Below are 23271 nucleotides of genomic sequence, written 5' to 3'. Positions count from 1 at the left end.
TATGCATTTGTTCCAAAGGGGAAAAGAACATAAGCAGAAATATTACAATGGAAAAAAGTGGAGTAGAGCAAACTTTGATAGTCATGAGACCAGCTGTGATATTACAGTACTAACAAGGAGTTGTCATTATCAATTCTCAACAGTAGAGGGGGGTACAGATCTAAAAGTCAGGCAGAGAAGCTTCATAGTACTTACTTATCTAATAAGGCATTTAAATCTAGTTTATAAAAGGCCATAGATGTCATTTTGTTTATCTCTATACAACAAAATTCTGAACTTGATTAGAAAAAGTATTTACATAACAATAGCTAAAGCAAGATACAAGTTTTTAATTGAATATCTGAGTCATGGTTAATTTTCCAAGTTTAAAAATACAGAAGCAAAAACGTCAAAAATCCAAGGTTTATTATGATGTTCATTGATGTTTTACACACATTTAAGATATGTTCATTATGATTCGTGGCATTCCGAGCAGCAAATTAGAATTTAATAATCTAACTACTCTGATCTTAAGGTTACATATACTGTACAGTATTTGGGATCTTCCGGCCTGGAATGCAATCTGTCTTCAGACCCTTGCCGAGATGAAAATTACGGTTCTCGCCGGCTGCTGTGGGTTGCTAGTGCCACCAGCCTTACCGAGCTCGTGTGGGAACTCTTCACACAGGATCGCCACGGAGGTGCTGATGCCCTGGAAGACGGACACTGTGAAGGAAGCGCCGATGGCCAGGCCGTCGATGAAATTGTGCAGGCCGTCACTCAGAGTTATCATCCAGGCCAGAGTGCCGATGTCGGAGTATCGGGTTCCCTTCAGCCAGTAGCAGGCCCCCTGCGCGCTCTGCGTTTCCTGTGTCAATATGATAAGAGCTGGCTTATTCAATTACAGGAAAGATTAGGACAACGTTTGCTTCAGAACAGACACCACAAACCAAGTCAGCTTCCATTTCTACATTACATATCTCCAGCGTGAACAGCATGCACAGTCTACAGCTTCAGACACAGAATTGGAGCAGTGCTTCACTGTGGCTAACTAGAGCATCAGCATCAAGAGGATGCTGCAATGCACCAGCTGAGACATCCATCCACTTTCTTTCTACTTTACCCAATACAAAGTCGAGGGGGAGCTGAGCCTATCCCAGCAAGCAACGGGCCTGGAAGGTACACCAGTCGCTCACGAGGCAAACACACAGACACACATCTCGCATCAGGGCCAATTTTCCCTGAAGCCAGTTAATCTAACAGTGCTGTATGTGTTTGGACTGTGGGAGGAAACCAGAGCACCCAGTGAAATCCCACGCAGACACGGAGAATACACAAACTCCGCACAGATAGCGCTTCAGGACCAGAACTAAACCCAGAACTCCAGCACTGTGAGGCAGCAATACACCCTACTGCAGTACTGCGCCGCCCCCAAATGAGACATCCGAGACTGAATTGGTGTCTAAAAGAGTGGAAACCATTACTAGTTGAGCCATACAGAAGCCCCTACCTCCCTCTTTTACTGTTTAAGGGTACACGGTGTTGAGACAGACCATTCATACACTTTGAGCTCCCTGCTACACCCAAATGCAGCTCCACGATTTCTAACATTTCCATGTGTCAAGATGCATTGCAATCGACCATCAGACAGAAGTTCCCAGGGATTCTCATTTCCTATCCTTTAGTCTACAGCATCTACTAGGCTCCTATCTAGTGCTACAAATTCTTAACTGAACTAGTAATCTGCCAGATTATTGCTTTTTTTGATGGATTTCTGGTCTTGAAACAGAAGATTTCAAGTTATTTCTAAAACCAAAACTAATAAGCTCTAATTAAGCAATCATTAAAAAAAATGACTGTTCTCTATTATTACTCTTTAATCCGATTAAGAGTTCAAACAAATAAGCAAGAGCACGTCTAGTCTGAAGACACTGGGGATCCTGAAATCTGCTTTTAGGGGTTGAGTGTAAGACTATGAAGCCAGAAGATTAGCAATGGATTCCTAAGACACCCTCAGCTTTCCCTTTCATTTGCACATCTCCCCTGCCTGCACACACACCTGCACTGAGAGGGCCGTGGTCAGGACCTTCTCCTGGTCGCCGAGGTTCTGATGGTCTCGGTCAGCTCCTGGGTGAGGGGGCGGCGCTTCTCCGTTCTGCAGCTTCTCCGTCACTCCATCCTCAATGTCCGACTTGGAGGCGTAGCACTCGGAGGGATAGTGGCTGTGGCCGTGGCCTCTCTGCACAGGACGGAAGCAGGCAGATGTTCCAAGCTCACGCGGGGTCCGAATGAAGCTACAAGTCAATAACCCAATCCCACCTCACCTAACAATCTTGTAACAGAACAGCTCAACAAAGTTCCCCAGGGCAATTTGCTTTGCAGATTATCACATGGGCTCATATCACAACTGTCATTCAATGAAGTGAACTCCATAACTGATTCTCCTGCATCCCGATGAACTAGAAAAAACAGTCTGAATTATCCCTAAGATGTAAAATGTGCAAAAGGTGATACAAACCCTTACTTCAAGGATGTGATTAAGAAACTGTCAAAAGCAGTTTGCATTTTTTTTAAATGATGTTCTTAGCTTGCTTGGTTAGAGAATTATTCAACACCTCAAACTCTGCTGTACTGTAAATCAGTAGTGTAACAGTTTTTTAGTTATGGATGGATGGATACTAATGAAAGTAACTGAAGAGCATCAAACACAAGGTGATCTTGTGCATTGTGGAGTTTGGACAGGAAATCAGTATCGACAATGAGCCACCACCCCCCCCTTATTAACTGTTCAAAAGAGGCAACAGTCTGAGATCAATGGAATGTAGAATGCATTCTAAGAAGTGCTTGCATTTATATAGCACTCATACCATCATACCAGAGGAACCCAAAGGACTTTGCATAGAAGGGAAACACGTCATGCACCTTCCAACTGGCTGATGCACAGCAGCCATTCTGGACCAGCAGTCTCACAAACACACACAAGATATCTCATAGAAATAAGAAACTGCTTCACAAATTGAATGGAAGGAGCAACCTTAGGTCAGGGCAAATGTTCAAGCTGAGAATGGAACTTATCCAGAACACCAGCGTTAACACCACCACTCCTAGGAACAGTGCCATGGGATCATTAAGGACCCATAAACTCAGTTTCAAGGCTTTGGTTTTGTTTAAACATTGCTTTTGTGTTAAAACAAGATGCCTAAAAGTAGTTAGGCCAACATCAGACACTTGGAGCTGTGCTTCAATGTTAAGTAAATTATTGTCTAACAATTCCTTTTCAACTCAGTGAAATATGATGACAGAAATTAAATAATTTGAATGATTTATTAATCAATTGAAATGCTTGCAGACACTCAGGGGAAACAGAATGCCTGTCAATGTAGTGTGACAGTAAGGAAAAGAGCTGTCCACCAGGGAAGTGGCCGACCCAAGAAATCCTCACCCCATCCTTCTGTTTCAGCACCATTTTCAGGACCTTCTCCGTGAAGAAGAAAAGGTAGAAGCCGCCAAACACCACAGCTGACTTGGACACATAGTAATCCTCAAGAGGGTTGAATCCAAACGCCTGGAGGAAGAGAGCAAGATGTTGCACATCCCACATACAGCAACACCGGCAGCAGTGTCCACACAAAAAAGGGTTGGGAAGCCTTTTCTCTATCAGAATCAGAAACTGCAGGGCAGCATTTTGTCCAGGTTAGATAATTGTAAGACAACAGCATTTCTATGGAAAACCCTTATCAGATTATACACATAATTTCACGTAACTTCTAATCTATCTCCCAAATTTTATTTCAGTCTATTCTATAGAACACCAGTCAGCCACAGTCCTATAGATTTTAAAGAGCACTTAAAACGGTCAGTTAACAGAGACCTTTTAAAAAAGTTCCTTTTTAATGAAGCAAATACTTGGTTCAAATTAAGTCTCAGATCGTATCTGGAACGTAAGCCAGGAGAGACTGCAGTTCTCTAGGACAGTGGTTTCGAGTCTTGGTCCTTGGAGACACCTGTGTACTCTGGTCTGTGTCCCAATGGATTTCTTCATCAGAGGCTTAATGAAATCAATTTTCCATTTGCGGCTCATTTTAAAATTAAGTTTTTAAGAGCTGAAAGCAAGTGGGATTTATTAACTAATGAAGTGGTCACTAATTAGTTAGTTTCAGAACTGCCCTGATTCAGGGGTGTCAGATGAAATGTGACCAAGTGGACTTACAGTAAGCAGGAGGAAAAGCACTCACATTGTCATTCCACTACTGTCTGTCCATTATAAACTGCTCACTTATTAAGAGGGTCATAGTCACAAAAAGCGAGTGAATTTCTTTAAATGTTAGAAATGAAAGAGGAACCCCAGAGTTGTGTACTAATTATTTTTTTAAAAAACTGAAAACTCAAGGTGTGCTAAGATGTTTTGTACGATGCTTAAGGGAAAAGGGAAAATGATCTAAGGTTACTAAAGTCAACTGCCAATAAGCTCTCAGGTTCCTAAATGGTTTTGGATAAACACTTGAAATATGACATACTTGTTACTTTGTTTTATAAGAATACAGGTATTGACTTCAATGTGCTAAGCTTCAACATCCGTAAACTCAAGAATCAGTTGGGGTGTTTTTTTTTCTCCTTTTTTTCCAGCATGGAATAAACCTATTACTTGTTCCTTTGCAGCCTACGCATCCTGACGCAGCTACCCACCTGAAATATAAGGTCAGGTTACTAAATCATTTCTATAGCCATCATTGGAATGCACTGATCACATATTCTGTATACACACCGCTGACATTTGATACTGTAATAAGTTATTTAAGTTATTAAGAGTGATCAAATAAAATATGGACAAAGCAGATTAGTGTTAAAAAATTATATGCTTATACGCCCAACCCTTTTTTCAAGGACACTTTTGCGTTTGTACAGGTTTTTGAAGTTTGAGACAAGTTAACAATCTCTAAATAAAAATTCTGCAAACCAGGCCTAACCACTGTAAACTGCACAGCCACTACAGAAGTAGGATACAAGTACAGAGCAAACACACCATAGTGACATTCAATAGGCAGTTGTGGCTTTTGTGCAAACACATGTGTTACTGTTTACACAATGTGAGGCATGTCAAGCCTGAAGGGTAGGATTTGCCAAGGTAAAAACTACTCAAGGCTTCTAGTTCAGTGCTAAAGCATCAATATGGACAGTACTATATTGCTTTCATATCCACGACTGTTAGAGTGCAAGGCAGTATTGCAATGTTGACTATAGCTTTGAAGCCCATCTTCACAACTGACTATTTAAATAATTATCTGTGGAATAATAAGAGTTGCCCACAGATGTCACATCATTTTGCCCTACAAATTGCCCAAAAAACTAGCTGGGTTAGACAGGTTCTACAATGTTAAGAGTTTAGAAAATTTAAATAGCCCTCATTAACTCCAAAATAAAGCCAATGTATGACTGAGAAGCAGTTTTCATCAGAATTTAGGAGAATAAAATCCCAGTCCAGCTAAAATTCTGATCAGCTATACATTATGGATTTATTAAATCATATTGCAATAATCAACAAACATTTCAATGGGCAAAAAGATTACAAAACAACTGTAGTTTAAAGGGTTTCCCAATCATCTGCCCATTGAAGCAAACTGCTCCTATAATTGAACCCAAATGTCACAAATTGGAGGGAAATCCAAGTATTTTGGTAACACACGAATTATTAAATTGGTACCTTTTATATTTTTTACTACATTGACTATTTTTCTTAACTCATTGGCCGTTTCAGTTGGTGCCCTAGTCACCCAGTCTAGAATGACGAGTACACATCTTCCCCACTCTTGAACCTAAACCACAGCCCATTATTGGCAGGACACGGTCATTAACCTATTCTAAACTACAGTGTCCCCAGAAAACAAAACAGCAATTACCCCGAGCAGGGATGTGAAAGTTAAACGTTTAAACGTGATCACATAGCTTCTGATCACACTAACTTCCCCCCAGCAATGTAGAAACCAACCTCAACAGCTCTGTCCCTTTGTGGTTAAGAAAATGATACCCTGTATATATATATAATATACTATATATATGTATACATGTATAAATGTAAGCCCGGAGTGTTTCTAACCCGTAGTTTAAACGTTTAAGTTGCATCACATCCCTCAGACCACACTACCTCTGGGATGAGCTGAAACAAGGCATTGGAGTAGAGCGTTCCAATCGCCAGGGCTATGAAGTACAGGAGCAGCCTCTTGTAAAAGGTTTTCCTCATGAAAGGAACCACGCAGGCGCCCACCAGTGAGCAGAGGGAAATCACCGTGACACACAGGAAACCGTAACCCCACACTGATGTGCCGTCCGGTCGGAAACCAACCCAGCAGACGGGGAGAGAGGGATGGGGGGGGGGAGAGAGAGAATCAAATAATGGGAAGAAAGAGTAGGGGGAGGGGCAGAGAGAAAAACAAAGATTTTTTAAAAATCATTTTGTTGGAAGAGATTATTCAGAATGCAGCCTTTCGGGGACAAAAAGAAAAGCTGCATTTCTTTACCATCCACTCCCACCACCAGTATTACGTCCCAGTGATGGTGGCTGTATCCCCCTTTACAAAGATGGCCACTACTGCTTCTGCCAATGTACTGAACGAGCAGACGGTAATTGAACTGCACAACTGCTCGTCCTTGATTGTTGCAAAGCACTCTGAGGACCGGGGATACAGTCCACTCACGAGACTGAGCTGCTGGCGATAGGAATTCTGCATTAACATAAAGACCGATGAACATGCTGGATCAGTTTGCAGCAATTACACTGATTCAGAGTATGCAAGAGAAAGAGAAGTCTCTGGAGTGAAAATCCAAGCATTTATCTGGTAAGGATGCAAGTACAGGTAAGCAAGAGATGAAGATGATTGTGGACCATGACAACAGAAGCTGGAAGCTTTTTGTTCGCACCTTATAAATTCTAACCAGGGTTTGATCTATTTAAATAGGAGAATAGACTGTCTGAAGCTTTTGAGGGAATACTGTATGGTTTAATACTACAAATCATCTAAATGATGAAATATCTAGTTCACTGGATGGTTAATTATGATCCTACAGCATACGTCTGATTATGATGTCTGTCCTTAGCATTTTCAAGTTAATATGAGGCTTCTTCAAATTACATTAAATAAGTTTGTTATAGCCATTCTATTAGGAACATACAGTTCTGACAAAGTGACCATGCACAGGAGAGAATAAGGAAATGTAGACAGACTCCTCTGTCCCAATGACCTTTGGGCCACTCCTTTTATAATCACTTAAACACAATCATACAGACTATGAAGAGGGCTGTGGGCAACACTGTAATCTATTTGCCCAATAACTCACATCGATGCCAGTTCAATGATGGATTTCCACTCAAAAAACCCAAAACCCATATTTATTTTTATTTTTCCTGAAATAAAAACAATTTCTGTTTGCACCACCCTCCTTTCAGTTTTCATTAGAATCTCGTAGCTGCCCTGGTGTACTCTTGTGCCCAGAAGACCTGGTGCAAAGACAACCATTCTGATAAAACAGAATTGGAAAATTTGTGAATACAGAAGGATGTTAAGCCGAAAACAAATCCAGAAGAAATCCTCGAAGGAAAAAGCACCCGTTGATTGTTTCTCTTTGGTGTGATTTTGGACTGTTCTGGGAGAAAGGGAGGGGTTCAGGGAGAGAGAGAAAGAGAGAGTCTTTTCAGAAACCGGTGCTGGTTACTCCACCTCTGGCATGAGCTGGAAGACAGCAGTGGAGTAGAGTGTTCCGATGGAGAGGGCGATGAAATAAATCAGCACCCTGCGCATGAAACGGGTCTTCATACAGGGCACCACAAACACGCCGGTCAGGGAGAAGGCACTCACCACAGTCACACTGACAAAGCCAAACCCCCACACTGTCAAACAAAGAACACAGCAAGGCCTCAGTTACCACTATTGGTCATCAGGGGGACAGGAGGACCATTACCTTAGTCTTGATACAAATCATTTGCTGGAAAATAAAACATTAAGGCCTCAGTTCCTTGCAGAATTGACACAGAAACTTGCAGTTTAGTGGTCACAAGCAATAAAGTTCAACATGAAATATGGAGTGTTTGTAGCTTTACAAAACAGGCCAGAATTGAGAAGAATCGAATTTTTATGTTGACAGTAGTATAATGTTTACATCAGATTTTACTGGGAATCTAGGCTAGGGTATACAAACAGCAAGTACCCAGAAAAGAAATGTTTTAATTTTTCGATCTTTTGAATTTTAACCAATTTATGTCCAAATTGCCACCTGGTCATCTTGGAAAGCAGTAATTAGAGACCAACATGGCATCCAATTGGAAAACCATCCCATTAGGGCTTGACTGCAAGAAGATAGAGGGGACAGTGCCCAGTAGACTTCATTATCTTTCTTTGTGGCAGGTGTACTCTTCTACGCACTACTGGTATGGCTTCTTAACCTGTAAAACAAACCACTGTAGCGATCAGGTTTCTTTCCCAAAGAACAATGAAGGTGCATGGCGTGATGAATTATTCACACAGTGTATTTATTTGTGAAAAGACAGTTCAACAATTCTTCGGTGTGGATGACACCAGAACTCGGCTGTGCAGGGGAAGAATTCTTGTATGTTAGTGAGTGCTGCAGAGGCATGTTTCCCTGAGGTTTCTGTTCCTGAATAACGCATGGCCCTTCACTTTCTTTCAGTGCCTTGCTGGGTTACTACACCCTTGAACGTGCTCCGTTTTACACGTGACAAAAATTAATTTGTCACACTTTGAACACTTTGCTCAGTAAAATGCTGAAGAGGCACATGGATATTCCCTTTGTACCAAAATCCAAAATAACTGAACTGAAACACTTAAGCTATTGGTTATTGCAAATGCAGCCAGTTTGTTGTTTAAAACAAGTCTCATTAACTCACAAATCGAGCCGCTTTTTGCCTGTGAATTAAAAATAATAGTTACGCAAGCAAGAATCATACATGTATATTCTAGACAAGACATCTACTCAAAAAGTGTTCTAAAACATAATTCAAGACCTCTAAAACAAATAATAAAAAGGGGTTAAAGTTAAAATCCAAAGAACAGAATTTGGCAATTCTGAACTGTTTCAAGGCGCATGTATCTCCAAAATCACTTTAATTGATGATGGCTTAATGTTTGGACAGCCTTACAGAGTCATACCACATTGTTACATATGCATATGTTCTGTAGCCTTTGATGAGATGGTGTAGAACCTAAACAAAGTCCTGCAAAAAAAACACGTTATAGAGAAATGACAAAATACACACCAACCTCAATAATTTCTCCTAAAGGACTAATAAAATCCTGCTTTCAAAACTCATTAAGAGCTAAACCCCTATAATCTCCCTGTTCAACAGTCCAGACCCAAAGCATAGGGCAACACTGTGGTATTAAGATAGTTTGAAATACTTTGCTTTCTTAAAAATTGGAAAGGTTATGGTATGCTAATCCAAGCTCTGAACTTGACTAAAGGTAACGGATAGAATCATGCCTTTCGACGAGAACAAAATAAGCAAAGCATTTGATTGGGATCTCAAGCATTTTTAGATGTCTCATAAAATAAATTGGTTAAGACTTCCTGATCAGATACTCCAACATATACCCATTTATTTGCTACAGGCTACTCAACGTTCTGTGCTTTACTTCTGGCAAGTCTTTACTTAGGTGAACCTCTCTTTACACCTGGCCAATCAAGCAGCAAAGCAGAATGTAAGATGTGAACACATCACTTAAAAGTCTACAACAATGTTATGTTCTGTAACTGAAATCCAGTAAAGAGAATTTCCCATCATTCAGGGTTTAATCTAGGAATGAGTTTGAATTTAGTCAAACTGACACAATCACAGAATCAAATCCTCGACTATCATGGCTATCACATGATGTCTTTTAGAAGACTAATTTGGCAGGAACACTTGTTTTGTTCTAAAATGCTGGTAGTATTTTTTTAGAAGTGCTATAAATACAGAGTGGCCTTAAATGCTTTCAGAATACTTGCTTTTTCATTTCCTTGTATATTCCTGCCAACACAAATGGCAAATAATTTTGTTTTCCTCTCCTGCAAGGCATAGTAAAAATAGCTCAGTTGAATAAATATTACTAAAAACTATTTAAAAAAAAACATTTCAGGCAACTGTGAATTATTAACTGGAATTTCATCATATTCAATTTGAACCCATTGAGTCTTCAATAAAATTTCATTACAGTGACTTTGAGCAGAAAGTGAGATTAGAGACGTAATAATCAGCAGTTCCCCAAGTTCAGCCAAGAACACTTCACCGCCACACTGTGTGAACCACTGTGACTAAATTCCTTGAACAAAAAAGGAACAATCTTCAACAAGTATTTTTTAATAAAGTGGTTCCCTTATTCAGGTTTCATATCTTAGTAATGCACTCGTGCATGCACTTATAAGTATGGTAAAAAAATTAAAGTGAATATTTTGATAACCACTGCATTGCGATAATGCCCATCAGTGCTGTGACCCTGGGTTCAATTTCTGGGTTGCTATCTGCATAGAATTTGTATGTTTTCCCCATGTTCTTGTGGGTCTCCTCCGGGTGGCCCTACTGTGAGCGTGTGTGCGTTCGTTTATGTGTGTGCCACCCAGGGTGTATCCTGCCTTGCGCCTGTTGCTTGCTGGTATAGGCTCCAGCTCCCCCATGACCCTGTACTGGATAAAGTGGATTGAAAATGGATGGATTCTGATAATGCATATAGAAAATCATTTAATGCTTTTATTGAATAATACATCTAACCTTAAGGGACTAAATCATGTTTATTTTGAAAATCAATCTACAAATATAACTTAAAGCAAAACAAATTTTTAAAGCAAAAACAGATTTAAGCTACCATCTTCCCGCAACTGAAATCTTACTGTTTCTGCAATAATTATTCTTTAAGAGTGTTATTCTTGGTGATTGACAAAAAAAAGGCAAATTTGATTATTTTTGAATATCAAATACACTGTAGGCAAAACCTTCAATACTTTGCTCCAGACCAATAAATACCCAATGACTGATGAAATAACAATCATCTAACTGACAAGAAGCCAACAGTATGAAAAAAGTTTTACGGAAAATAACAGGAATAACAGGAAATGACTGCAAGAAACATAGCTAAAGACTGGTCAATCACCTGTCATAATTGCTTACAGCAGGAAAACATGAACTATACTTCTCATTTGAGATTTTAACTTGTCAAAAGCAAAACATGTGTGAAGCCAAAAGTGAAATAAGTACAACACTAATAATATGTGATTGTTAACATTACAATTATCTGGTATATCCACCTGACAATTTTTCTGTATAGTATGAGGTTTTGTTTTGCTTAAAATATTAGGTAATTCTCACTGGTTGATTGATTTTCAAGATAAAACCACTTCAAATGCATGCCTGACTGGCAAAGCAAAAACAGAAATATCAACAGAAGAGAAGTTCCAGAATGAACAAAACTGTCCAGGTGACACTCGGAACAGAGCTATGCAGGTATAATTTAATAACGATTCATTTTAAAATAATACACCCATTTTAAAGAAGACCTTAATCTCATTCCCAGCAAAGAATGAGAATTCAAAACCCGCAAGGTGACATAAAATCACTGTGCCTCAAAATGAACACCAGCTCTGCTTCTCCATTCTTCCCTTTCCCTCCACTAGATTCCCATGAGTCTCAGTTCCTTTTCAGAAATGGAATTCCATTTTAATGAAGAAATAATGCAGCTTTTGACTCTTTACATGAATTGTTTAAATTCTGCACTGGTGGAGTGAAAGGAATTTACTTTTCTGTGAAAAAAATCTAGGCCACATCAACCTTTTTTATTTATTTCTTCATATTCTGCAGAACTTGCTTGGGCTGATGGTGGGGATTTGGGTGGCTAGCAAGACATGGGAACACTGCAGTCAGAGAGGTCACACTGACGCCTACCCTCTGCGCTCGAAGGCCTCTCCTGGGCAGGCTCTTTGCCCTGTTCCTCCTGGCCCATCACCCCACATGCCCCCGTCTCCAGCTGCTGCAAAATGGTGGGGCAGAAGACTTGTAGCTCATGCGTGTCCAGTCGAGACTCCTCCGTCAAGCTGTGGGCTGCCAGGAGAGAGTCTGACGAGAGACACTGCAGAGAGAGAGGGGACACAATGTATCGTGACCCTTTCTGAACCGAGAAGAAGCTGTTAATACTTGCCAGTTTAAAATGTTTTCAATGTGCAACAGAAAGAAGTCAACGATTCTGCACTGACAAATTAGGCCATCCTATTTGTGCGTTAACCATGCATTTTAAAAAGAACTATTCAGTGAAATACTGGTGAAGAACCAAGATACACAAGTAAAACTCTTATATATGCACAAATACAGTATATGCCTGTGCCCAGGTACACTGCCACAGACATTCTTCTTATAGGCCACAAAGGCAGGCTGGCACACAAATGTTAGAACATGAAGCTACAACAAACCACATGGAGACCTTTGCAAAAAGAAAAAGCCAACCTTTGAGCTTGTAGAATCTTAATATAAACAATAGACCTTCTCTGTTACTAAGTTTTTTATTGGGTTCATAGGACTAAGCAGAGGATTATCGTTAAAAAAAAATCTCAAATTACTTTAGCGGGATCAAATAAGGTAATCCATACAAATCATAAAAAGCACAAAGCCTGGAAAAAATGTAAAATATGCCTGATCAGCATTTAATTACAGCAGTCCTTACTTAAAACACTGCCTCTTCTGCTCTGCTTCAAAGAGTACAGAAAAACCTCTGCATAGATTTGGCAGGTATACATTTTTAAAGAATAAACTAGCTTGCAGACCCATGTACTGCACTTAAATAACAACCAGATTGTGGCATTCAATAACTTCATGTAAAAAATTCTCTCTAATAAATGCAGCAACTACCAAGATTTATACAATGGTCTTAAAAATCCATTGAAGGACCTGTAGAATCATCTGGATTTCATGCATGTTTAAGTCTTTCATTAATTTTAACTAAGCCAAGGATTGACTTAGCTGGAAATGTTTAATATTCTAGTTTTTAGAGATTGAAATGCTGCAATTAAATTCGCAGTATATTAGTGATAAAACATCTTTCAGGCCTGTTTTAACACCAAGTTGTAGAAAGTTGAATGCATGCCATTAACGATCAATTTACTGTCAAAATACAGTTCTATAGACTTCCAATAAGCATATAGGACCTCAAGTAAGAGTGAACAGATCATTCATACAGTGCAATCTACATCACTAATGTTCACTACATTATTCCAGCCAATTAGACTAAATAAAGAGAAGCAAGGAAGAGATGGAAGTCTTGCATGAGGGGCATACCCTGGAAATGTTGGCTTCGGGTCCCGTGCGCTCTGTAGCATTGTTTCCCAGCCCCACTTTGAGTTGGCTGAGCAGGACTCTGAGCTGAGGCACGGAGAGCGTGACATTGTCCCCATACCGAGACAGCAGATCCTGGAGGAAATCAGAAGGAGAGGGGACCACAGTGGCCCCTACGCCCCCTGTCGCCAGCAGCACACAGAGCAGCAGGGTCCAGTTCAGGGTCAGCTGGGTACTGCCATGGCCAGGCCGATGGGTCATGACTCCACCTGAGCGGGCCTGACGTGTGCACAGACTGGAAAGAGAGGAGGAAGAATAGCAGGGTTAGTAGTCTTGCTTACAGGAGTCAAAGCTTAATTCAGGATTCTAATATCTTAAATGACTGGTCTAATTACTGTACTTGTTCCCTGAATTATTCACTGCAGAAGGCTGTGAAGTGCGACACACAGTGAGACCCAAAACACATTGTTTTTATGGCGTTTTAAATGATGTACTGTTAAAAAAGATGAGCAAATAATTAAATTAATTAAGATATTATGAAAATCAGAAGACCAATGCCATTCTAAATGCTGGGATAGAGCAAAATGGTCCAATACATAGAATCCTTATTCCTAAAACATCTACCATGACCCACAACTTACTCTTTGCTTTCTATAATAACCCAACAGTGTTGTAAAGTATGATATAAACATTTCAAGATACTAACTTGTACTTTAAGCATAAATGGTGTAGAACACATCTAAAAGAAAAATCAATTAACAGCAGTAGTTAGTTAAGGCTCAGGTCCTCAAAGAGAAAATCCAATGAGAATTATAGGTAACTTGAAGCTGTTGACACATTCAGCATCTGGAAAAGGAGCGGGCTGTCTCTAACTTACTGCCAGACTGGACTTTACCCCTCCAAACTGTTGATGCTCCCTGCTCAAGCCTGCTGGGTCTCTTGGGGGCTGACAGACTAGTGTTACTGGAAAGCAAACCTGAAAAGAAATATGCATACAGTTAAGTGATCTGAGGGGTCATCTCATTGATGGGAAGAACACAACAGAATTATCGCAGAATTAAGAATTTAATAAAAACTACCATCAATGTTAACAAGAGGCATTATATGTGCAACAAAGGAGTACAAGAACCTTTTAGCATTTAATGCATTTTTAATGCCTTATAGTATATTTTATGCAGTACCTCGACCTTAGCTTCACAAAAAGGAAGTCATTAAGAAGATGCCTTACCCGGAGCAACTTACAGACTGTACGCATTGAGAATTGCTTGCTTTTCATACTGAAGGGTACAAGAGCACTTCACATACAGACATACAGTATAGGAGGGGACCCATTTTATCCATCACTGAAGTGAAGCTCCTGCCTGGATGATGAATGGCAGTTATGCTATTCCAGCAGCACATTATTAGGATAAAACCAATTCACCAATTAAATTAGAACTATAAGTCGAACACCAAGGTTAAAAGTCCTGCTCTTAAATGAACAGTGTCATGGGACTTTTACTGCCTTTTACAGTGTCCATCTCAGACAGTGTCCCTTCACAAAGTGTAGGGCACTCGTTTGGGAAATCATGTCCAGTGAGTGAAATAAAAAGAAGTTTTAAAAAAGCCTTATTTGCCAAAAAAAGATCCTTTTCCTGGCAAATGCAATCCTTAAACAAAGTAAATAATCTGGCTAATAGTCAAAAACCTTAAATGTTGATTCTTAGAGCTGATTTCCTAAAACGTTCAGAAAGATTGCTGGTTAGAGTACTGATCTACATTGCTCATAATGACCCCATATGGTCACAAAATAGCAACAGATGAGATGCACACCACAAATGTCATCATTACTCTGAAAAATATTTTCAGTTTTCAGTTTTCAGAAATAGGGTATTTTCTGAACTAGTGTGAAAGCATCCTAATTATGTAACAACTTTCGTCTTGTCTGCTTCAAGTTCAGCCTATACCCACAAGTCTGGACAAACCCTTTCACAGTGAACAAAGAGAGGAGTAAAATCACTTTGGGCTTTGTTCTGTTTAAGGCTGGGCTGATGCTGTGAGTTGAGCTGTATATTAACATCAATGATTCATGAACATAATCAGCCAGCCCTAAAACAACATGGAAAAGACAACACAAAATCAAGGGCAACGGCTTTAATTGTACAGTACAGCGATAGACATGTTCTCACAAATAATCAGGGACTGCCGATACTTACAACAATGATCTACTGTATCTCCAGGAATTAAAAAAACTATATCACACAGGCATACTACACATGTGCAGTAGCCCTACTTGTAATGGATGAAATATGTGCCCTCCTAAAAGTAAAGCTTTTCAAAACACTTAAAGACAAAAACAAAAAATGTAAAGCAAGAAATTATTACACATTATACACATGGTCCCTATTTGATTTTGAAAGCAACAGATTAGGAGTAGGATTTTTCTGAGTTTCGAAAACGTTCAGGACAATATGCACAGCTTGTATACAGTCTTTATAATGGGAACTTACAAATTCTGCTAGCTCGGTACAACCATCCTGCAACTCCTCTCCTACCTGTAAGAGTCATTCCCAATTCACAATTTCGGCACCTGCTGTCAAAGATATGACATGGCTAGGCAATATGTGTATGGTAATATCCTTGCAGTCTGCCACAATGCATTTCTCTTTTAGCTTGCTAACAGTAAGAGCCCCAGACAGAGGCACATTACAATTTATTTATAAACCGTGTTCAATAATTCCATGATAATGAAAGGAATCTTAAGTGGCTCTTTATCTGTGCTTTCCCAATACTACTTGCTAAAAGTAAGTAATCCAGTTCGTTTTAAGTCACCCGTTTCTGGAAATTTGAAATGCTTGCAAGTTGTTGATTGTATTGTAAGTCATGTATTAATTTAAGGTAAATCTTGTCCATTGGGACTAATGTTTTTGTTCCAGGTGATCTGCAAATTTTGTACTGCAACACAATTCATCACAATTAAACTGCTGCAAGCCTTTAGAACCTACAAAGAGAATTGGATTAATGCTATAAGAGACATCAAACCAAGTTATCAATGTGTTGAACAAGACCAGCATCACATGTTAGAATGTAGGACTGCCTTATTAGACTCCTACTTAAAGATGTGATCATTCCATCTACAAGAATTATACCATCAGCCGAGGGAATGGAGCTGGAAATAATAAGGCCGAACACCCACCACTCCTGAGACAGACCTGTGCATAAGTGGTCAGATTAAAATGCACAGAAAGGCATACACGAACACGAATAGAAAGCATTCTTCTTGGAACATGCAGGCTTTATTTAACCAGTCTACAAACAAAACAAAGGTTGCCAGTAACAAAGGACAAGGTCATTATGTCTATATCTAGTCCACTGCCATGCTTATCAAGCTGTAACAGGGTTTTGATTAGACACTGTTGAGTCTATGCCGTGAAAAGCCAAAGTCTATCTCTATCAAAGAACATCCACTCAGAAAGGAGGTGTTATATTATTTTTATGTTAGAAAGCACATTTTGCTATATTAAAACCTGGTTCTATTTTTGAGTAACAAGTTACATTATTGGTTTACTTCTCAATGTAAGATAAGAGTTGTACATTTCAGAGTACTGAAACAGGCACATTAACTTTATTTCCCTTTGGGCTTGAATTCATTCTGAGAGTTCATTCTGCCCCACTTGATTACACTGCAAAAGAGGCAGACTTTGTGAGCTCTGTCAGAGAACTGGGGAAGACTTAACAGAGGAATGTAAGAAGGCCAGGTAGTGCTTTTTTAAATACTTTTTATTGCATACACAATTTAGAAGGGACAATAACGGCTCAGTTCTCTTACAATTCCTTTACTGTGCATGCTGTTCTGAGACACTACAAGCTCCACAGTGTCCCACACATCCCACAATTAAGTCACTGTAAGCCTGCAAGCCCTCAGCAAGTCGAAGGTGTTACACCAAAAGGCAAAAGGACTCTGGTGAACTTATCCCAGCTTTATCCATCCAGCCCTCTGCCACGTGTGTCCCACTGTTCAGGGACTCTCAGCCATAGCTGTTTAATGACATGACCCAGCAACTAACAATGTCTGAACTACAGAGTGTATATGGAATTCTTCAAGTGGAAAATCTCAATTTAATCTTGCCATACCTCCAATCAAATAGACGTCATTAAAGGGCACTAATCTGGATTTTTTTTTTTATCATGATGGAACTTACCCTCCATTACCACTCAAAACATTTGCAGCTAGATCTAAGAGAGAGGAACGCATTAAAATAATTACCAGGATCCTGCTTAGGATCTTACAGCTAGAAGCCATATCACCCTGTAACTCACAACTGGCTACCCAATGAACCCAGCACCTGGATGGGAGACCTCCTGGGAAAGCTAAGGTTGCTCCTCCTGGAAGAGGTGTTAGTGGGGCCAGCAGGGGGTGCTCACCCTGCAGTCTGTGTGGGTCCTAATGCCCCTGTATTGTGACAGGGACACTATAATGTAAAAGGGGTGCCATCTTTCAGGTGAGAGATAAAACTGAGATCCTGATTCTCTGTGGTCATTACAAATCCCAGGGCATTTCTCAAAAAGAGTAGGGATGTAACCCTGGTGTCCTGGCCTTTACCAATCACGGCCTCCTAGTAATCACCATCTATGAATTGGTGGTGGTGGAGGGGAGTCCACTTCACCTGTAAAGCACTTTGAGTGGAGTGCCCAGAAAAGCACTATAAGTGTAATGGATTATTATTAGAATCTAAGACCTCATGACAGTACACTTCAGCATATAATCCTGCACACTTTTATGAAAAATTAAATATAAAATGGCAGAGGTAATAAGGCAAGCGAAGAGAAAGTTTTTTTTAGAAAAGTAGCAATTCTGAAGGCCTAAGAATCTATTTTAAGCAGTAACCACAAAACATACTGAGAAAAGGGATAATTGCAGGTGATGCAGATGATCTGTCGAGTTCTATCCACCTACATGAGAAAATATCACGCCTACAGTACTAACAACAAAAAACCACTTTACCTGTTTGCCTAATACTTCTGCCTCTACTGATAGCACAAGCTGCTAAAGTGAGACATTATCCCATTTGCTGGAAAATTAGCTCACTGAGGTTATCATATTTGATTACTCAGCAGTTGAGATAAGCATGACAATGTAGATAAAACTATGCACCTTTGATTAAAGTTTGAGACCGACACGTCCCAAGTAAAAAAATACTACTTGACTACTGAATTTCTCATTAGTGACTGATACCCATTTTATGATTCCAAATGCTCTTTGAAAAAAAATCTACAAGTGCCGGGAGAACATACATGATTTGAAATGGACTCTGGCCCCAGAGGCGATTCTGCCTTTAAAATGTAAGCTCATGTTTCAAGCAGTAAGCTAAATCACAAATGTAAGAATTCTAACAGTCACGTTCTCCTTCCTGACAAAGCAACCATTCTGACAATCAGACTCAATGTAAAAAGTCAGGAGCCAACCACCGAATTAAAGAGTGCTACACTTAAATTACGCAAACTATCAATTTTGGTTTCTGAAACGGTGATGAAATCACTTAATTATGAATTCTTAGGCAATTACATACTCTCGTTTGACACAGCAAAGTATCCTGGTGCTGCAAAACAAAAGCAGCACAACCTTTTACATTTGTGAGTTTGAAATAGAAATCTCAGGCAATGTCTTATACAGTATGTTCCTGTTCATATCTACCTTGCAGGCATTTACTGCTAGGTTAATGCAGTACTGTACATTAGCTGTGGGTGTTAGCTCATATATAATGTTTGATAGCACGGTAAAACTTAAACAGCAAAATAAGAACTGCTATTATTATGGTGTTTGGTACTTGCACTTAGCTTGTTATAGCAGCATGTACATCTTTTAACTTTTTCTAAAGCTTTTTAGCTGAGCACTAAACATGAATGAAGGCAACATGGGTCAGTCCACTTATTTAGAATTGTAGAGCACCCACTATGCTGATCTTCAAGTCCTTTACTTGCATATCTACCGACACCTTACCATAAATGAGAAGAAGCCTTTCAACCCTTGTAGCTCCTTAATGCATGGGGTTTTGAATGCACTACCCCCTTAGCTTCATTTGTAAACTGTGAGGCTCTCTAGTTCAAGATATACTCTTGAATCCCAATTCCATAGGGTTGATTTTGTCAGTACTTTTGAGGATTTTGAATAAGTGAAACAGGCCCCCTCAGTCTTCAGTGTACAGGACTAAACCAGATCGTTTACTCTATCACTAGGACATTCTTTTAAACTTGGTGATACATTTGGTTGGTTTTCTCTGGACTGATTCCACAGCATGCAATATCTCTTCTCTAACACTGTGAACAACCTTGTGCATTATATATTGTTAGCACAACATAAGCTGACTTGAACTCTACACTTAACTACATATCCTAATTTTATCATTACTTTTTTAACTCTTTCCCCACTCACCTAAAATGATGCTCTTACTTAAGGATCATCTGCAAACTTTAGTTACTTGCCTGGTAAATACCCGTGTCAAATGAATTTCACTCATCACCCTCTTCCCCTTTTCTGGTACTGAAGACACACAGCTATTGATTTTTCATTCCAGCCCAGCTCCATTTCCTAACCAGGGCTCTAAATTTACCAAGTTGCTTGATTTGGAGATTGGAAAGTTGTTTTTTTTCCCTATTCAAAACATTTGGATTTTATTTTACTTCCGATGTGCAAATAAAACTTGACTGGAACAAAACCCAGTGGGTCTGTGCACAACCTTTTACATCTGTGAGTTTTACATTTAGCCGATATGTGGTGAGCTTTCTATGGCTGCCATTGCATCATCCAGGTGGATGCTGGTGGTGGTGGTGGAGGGGAGTCCCCATTATCTGTGAAGCACTTTGAGTGGAGCGTCCAGAAAAGCAAGGAATTATTTATATTTACATTTGTGAGTCCAGTCCATCCGGGACAAGGACTGGGAGGTCCTGGGCTAGATTTTCCCACTATTATCCCTGAGACACTTTGCTTCATACACTGTTCTACAACACCTACATGCAAATACAGGGGGAACTTCAAATCAAGAAGTCAATCTGGGAGAGAAGTGGGAAAGGGAAAGCAGGTAGAATTTCACTGCAATGTAGCCTACAGTAGATGAATAAAAATATGTGCTCAAATCTGCAGCAGGCCAGGAATGGGGACAAAATGGGCTACTTTTCACTGTGGCTCAGTTTTAAGTCTACATTCTGGGATTAGTACTTTTAATTCACAATAAAGCAAACGGACATGAAAATTCGGATGCTTTGTACTGTGGCCAGCAGAGTTTTGCCAAGGTCTCGGAGAGTCAAAAAGTGTAGACCACTCAGCAGGTTTGAAAGTTGAAAGAAATGGACAAACTTCTGGTGTTAGCAGCTGAGGTTAGGGTAGGCTTGGGCAGTACCCTAGGCAAGGTCTTGGGTTCAAATTCAGGTTAGTAGTTACAGTGATGGTAAGAATTCTGGGGAAAGACTTATAACTTATGTACAATTTGCTCAGACATACTGTAGACAGTTCTTGATTTATAAGTCACAAGGTGCCACACTCAATATGAACCGGAGTGAGAAGGTGTATAAGGGGCAAAGGAGGTGTCTGAGTGCTTATCTCAGACGCACCACACTTTTTCTGCAGGTGTGTAACAATCAAGGCACTCTTTCTTTCACACTAAAGCCTCATCCAGCATTAACGAGATTTTAGGGACACATTGTACAATCTAACCACTCACCTGTCTCCTTATTTCTGAGGAAATGTGTTGTGGAAACTTCGAGCAGCTGCAGCACTCTAGTGTAAAACCTGTTCTCCATCAATCCCACTTTGTTTCTGGACAATCTGCACAGACAGTGTTTGCAGCACAGCACAGCATAAGGCTCCACTTGCTGTTCTATTTTGTTTGTTTTTTTTTACACTTGAAGCCTGCTTTTAAGGTATTCACACATCATGAGTATCTTTAAGAAACTTTTAAGCTGTAACAGCACACGTTAAATTTCTCAGGTCACAGGGAAGTCCTGGAGAAGTGCTTAAAGGTCCCAGAGAACAGTTAAATTGAGAGCTCATCTCTGGCAAAAGAAATATTAAGTACAGGTTATCTGCAAATTTAGTGTTGATCCTGGCTACAGCTAAAAAGGACAGGTTTACACCTCTGTGAAGATGGAGTATTGATAAAATTAAAAGTTCAATTCATCCTGCCGCACCTACAGTAGATGAGCTGCCCTTGGTGTGCACGTAGGGCTCGCAACAGATTCAATCTACGAGGCCTGTAACAGAGTTAATCACACAGACGTCTCAACTCCCAGGGCACTGTCGCTTAGAATCCAAGAATAAAAACATCTTCACCACCAAGCACACTGCTTACATTTCTAGAAATGAGACATGCTTTCCATTTACATATGATCTAGGTATTTCTAGTATGTGCTTAAATAACTTATGCAGCATGTCATACAGTACATGGATTTTTCAGGTGTTTTGTGGATTATTGCTGATTTATGCGCAATGACAAGAGTTCTGCATCAAGACTGAAGAATGTCTGTGTTGAGAGCACACTAGTTTCACAAAGCCCTTATAGCACTAAGGAGACTTCTAGAATGCATTACTTTCTACACTTTCCCAAAACAAGATTTCAAGATAGATCTAGGAGTTTCTATGGATATTACCACAGCTATCTTAGTTGTTCCGAAATTGAATGCTGAGCCTTCTAACTTTTTTTTACCCAAAATGGATAATAAATTGGTATTCTTAGGCAGCACAGTGGAAGTGTGGGAAGCGCTTTGTCATCCCCTTCACTGACCTGCAGACGACTTAAAAACGAGGCGTTTACACCTGGGTTTGCGTTAGCAATAACAATTGACGACTCAATTACAGCAGATTGTCAACAGGTATACACCGCTAACAGATCTCATCACTTCAGCTTCTATAGCGTATTGAGGACTCCTGACATTTCAATCCGACGGTTTTTTTTAAATATACCACAAAAAAGATGTAAAAAACGTACAGTTTAAAACTCTGGAACTGAAGAAAGGAAGGAAGGAAGATGATGTAACATCACGTCTTTCGAACTGATCAAGTTCGAATCTGATGGCTAAAAGAAAGGACAGTAGATTTGCCAAACGCTATTTGCCTGACGACTACAGGGAAGGAAATTAAAAATTTTGTTTAAATTCTACCTCCGTCATCACCTGTTTACAGATGGATGTGGCCTAACTGAAAACAATTTCAATGTCTCCAGTTTTATTTTTTAGCTTAAATATATACAATATTTCTCTATTACAGCCTATACAGGCACGTATATTATGGTTCGGTAAACACTGCCACTCTGCAATTCAGAGGTTAACCAAAATGTAGGACACAATCTCAATTCTGTTCTGTCAGGCTGTGCATTATTACGCCTTTACAGAAGGCAACTATTTTTACTTTGTATTATTTGAAAGCCATGATTTATTGATGCATCACGGGGCAGAAAAAAAACACTCCATTGACCCCGACCATAAAAATATTTCCCATTACACTCAATCTTACGTCTGTGCAGAAAACCCCATTAGGTAAAACACCACACACTTTGTTATTTTTATTATTTTGTTGAGAACATTATTTTGTTGAAAAACGTGTGTTGATACGTCACTCTCATGTAAGCACGTTGAACCACATATAGATAATATAACCCGATATTGTAAAAAAAAACATTGTCAACAAAGAAGATCTGAACGGACTGAAATGAGACGGTGAAATGACTTACCGGTGATTTAAAATCAGTCACCTTTTGTTGGAGCCCTTGTCCTCCTTTTTCTTGCGGCTGCTTCCATTAGCCTGATGCTGGCAGAATTATCAAAAACCGTCTCCAGGAAATACACACCAATGATCTTTAAAATATTATGGTATTACCCTACGTCCTGCCTAGGGCTACCTTCCCTTCTACCCTTATACAATATCAACGTGTAACTGCTTCTTTTTATATCAACGTGTAACCGCTCAGAAGCGGACATTGGGCTTCTCTGACGTCACCACAAGCCAACCCCTCCACAACACG

The 23271-nt window shown here is 39.7% G+C and overlaps 1 protein-coding gene across 5 annotated transcripts in view; it reads right to left on the bottom strand.

Moving 5' to 3' along the window:
• Positions 1 to 23271, bottom strand: part of slc39a14 (solute carrier family 39 member 14) — a 28953-nt gene extending 5682 nt beyond the window's left edge. The window contains exons 1-9 of one of the 5 annotated variants that reach the window (XM_088624470.1): positions 22981 to 23271; positions 14157 to 14255; positions 13986 to 14018; positions 13283 to 13574; positions 11900 to 12083; positions 6122 to 6291; positions 3422 to 3544; positions 2039 to 2218; positions 640 to 847 (exon numbers count right to left, since the gene is read on the bottom strand). In XM_088624470.1, coding sequence (XP_088480596.1) covers positions 640 to 847; positions 2039 to 2218; positions 3422 to 3544; positions 6122 to 6291; positions 11900 to 12083; positions 13283 to 13540 — 1123 coding nt within the window. In that variant the 5' untranslated portion in view covers positions 13541 to 13574; positions 13986 to 14018; positions 14157 to 14255; positions 22981 to 23271. Of the gene's footprint in view, positions 1 to 639; positions 848 to 2038; positions 2219 to 3421; positions 3545 to 6121; positions 6292 to 7691; positions 7862 to 11899; positions 12084 to 13282; positions 13575 to 13985; positions 14019 to 14156; positions 14256 to 22980 lie in introns of those variants that run through there. The other 4 variants (XM_088624469.1, XM_088624472.1, XM_088624468.1 and 1 more) reach the window with 4 other exon arrangements.

The sequence above is a fragment of the Lepisosteus platostomus genome, chromosome 3 (assembly GCF_059453375.1).
Source record: "Lepisosteus platostomus isolate fLepPlt1 chromosome 3, fLepPlt1.hap1, whole genome shotgun sequence".
In the NCBI taxonomy this organism is placed as follows: Eukaryota; Metazoa; Chordata; class Actinopteri; order Semionotiformes; family Lepisosteidae; genus Lepisosteus; species Lepisosteus platostomus.
The sequence above is the reverse complement of the archived record's forward strand: the minus strand, read 5'-3'. Positions and strand labels throughout refer to the sequence as shown.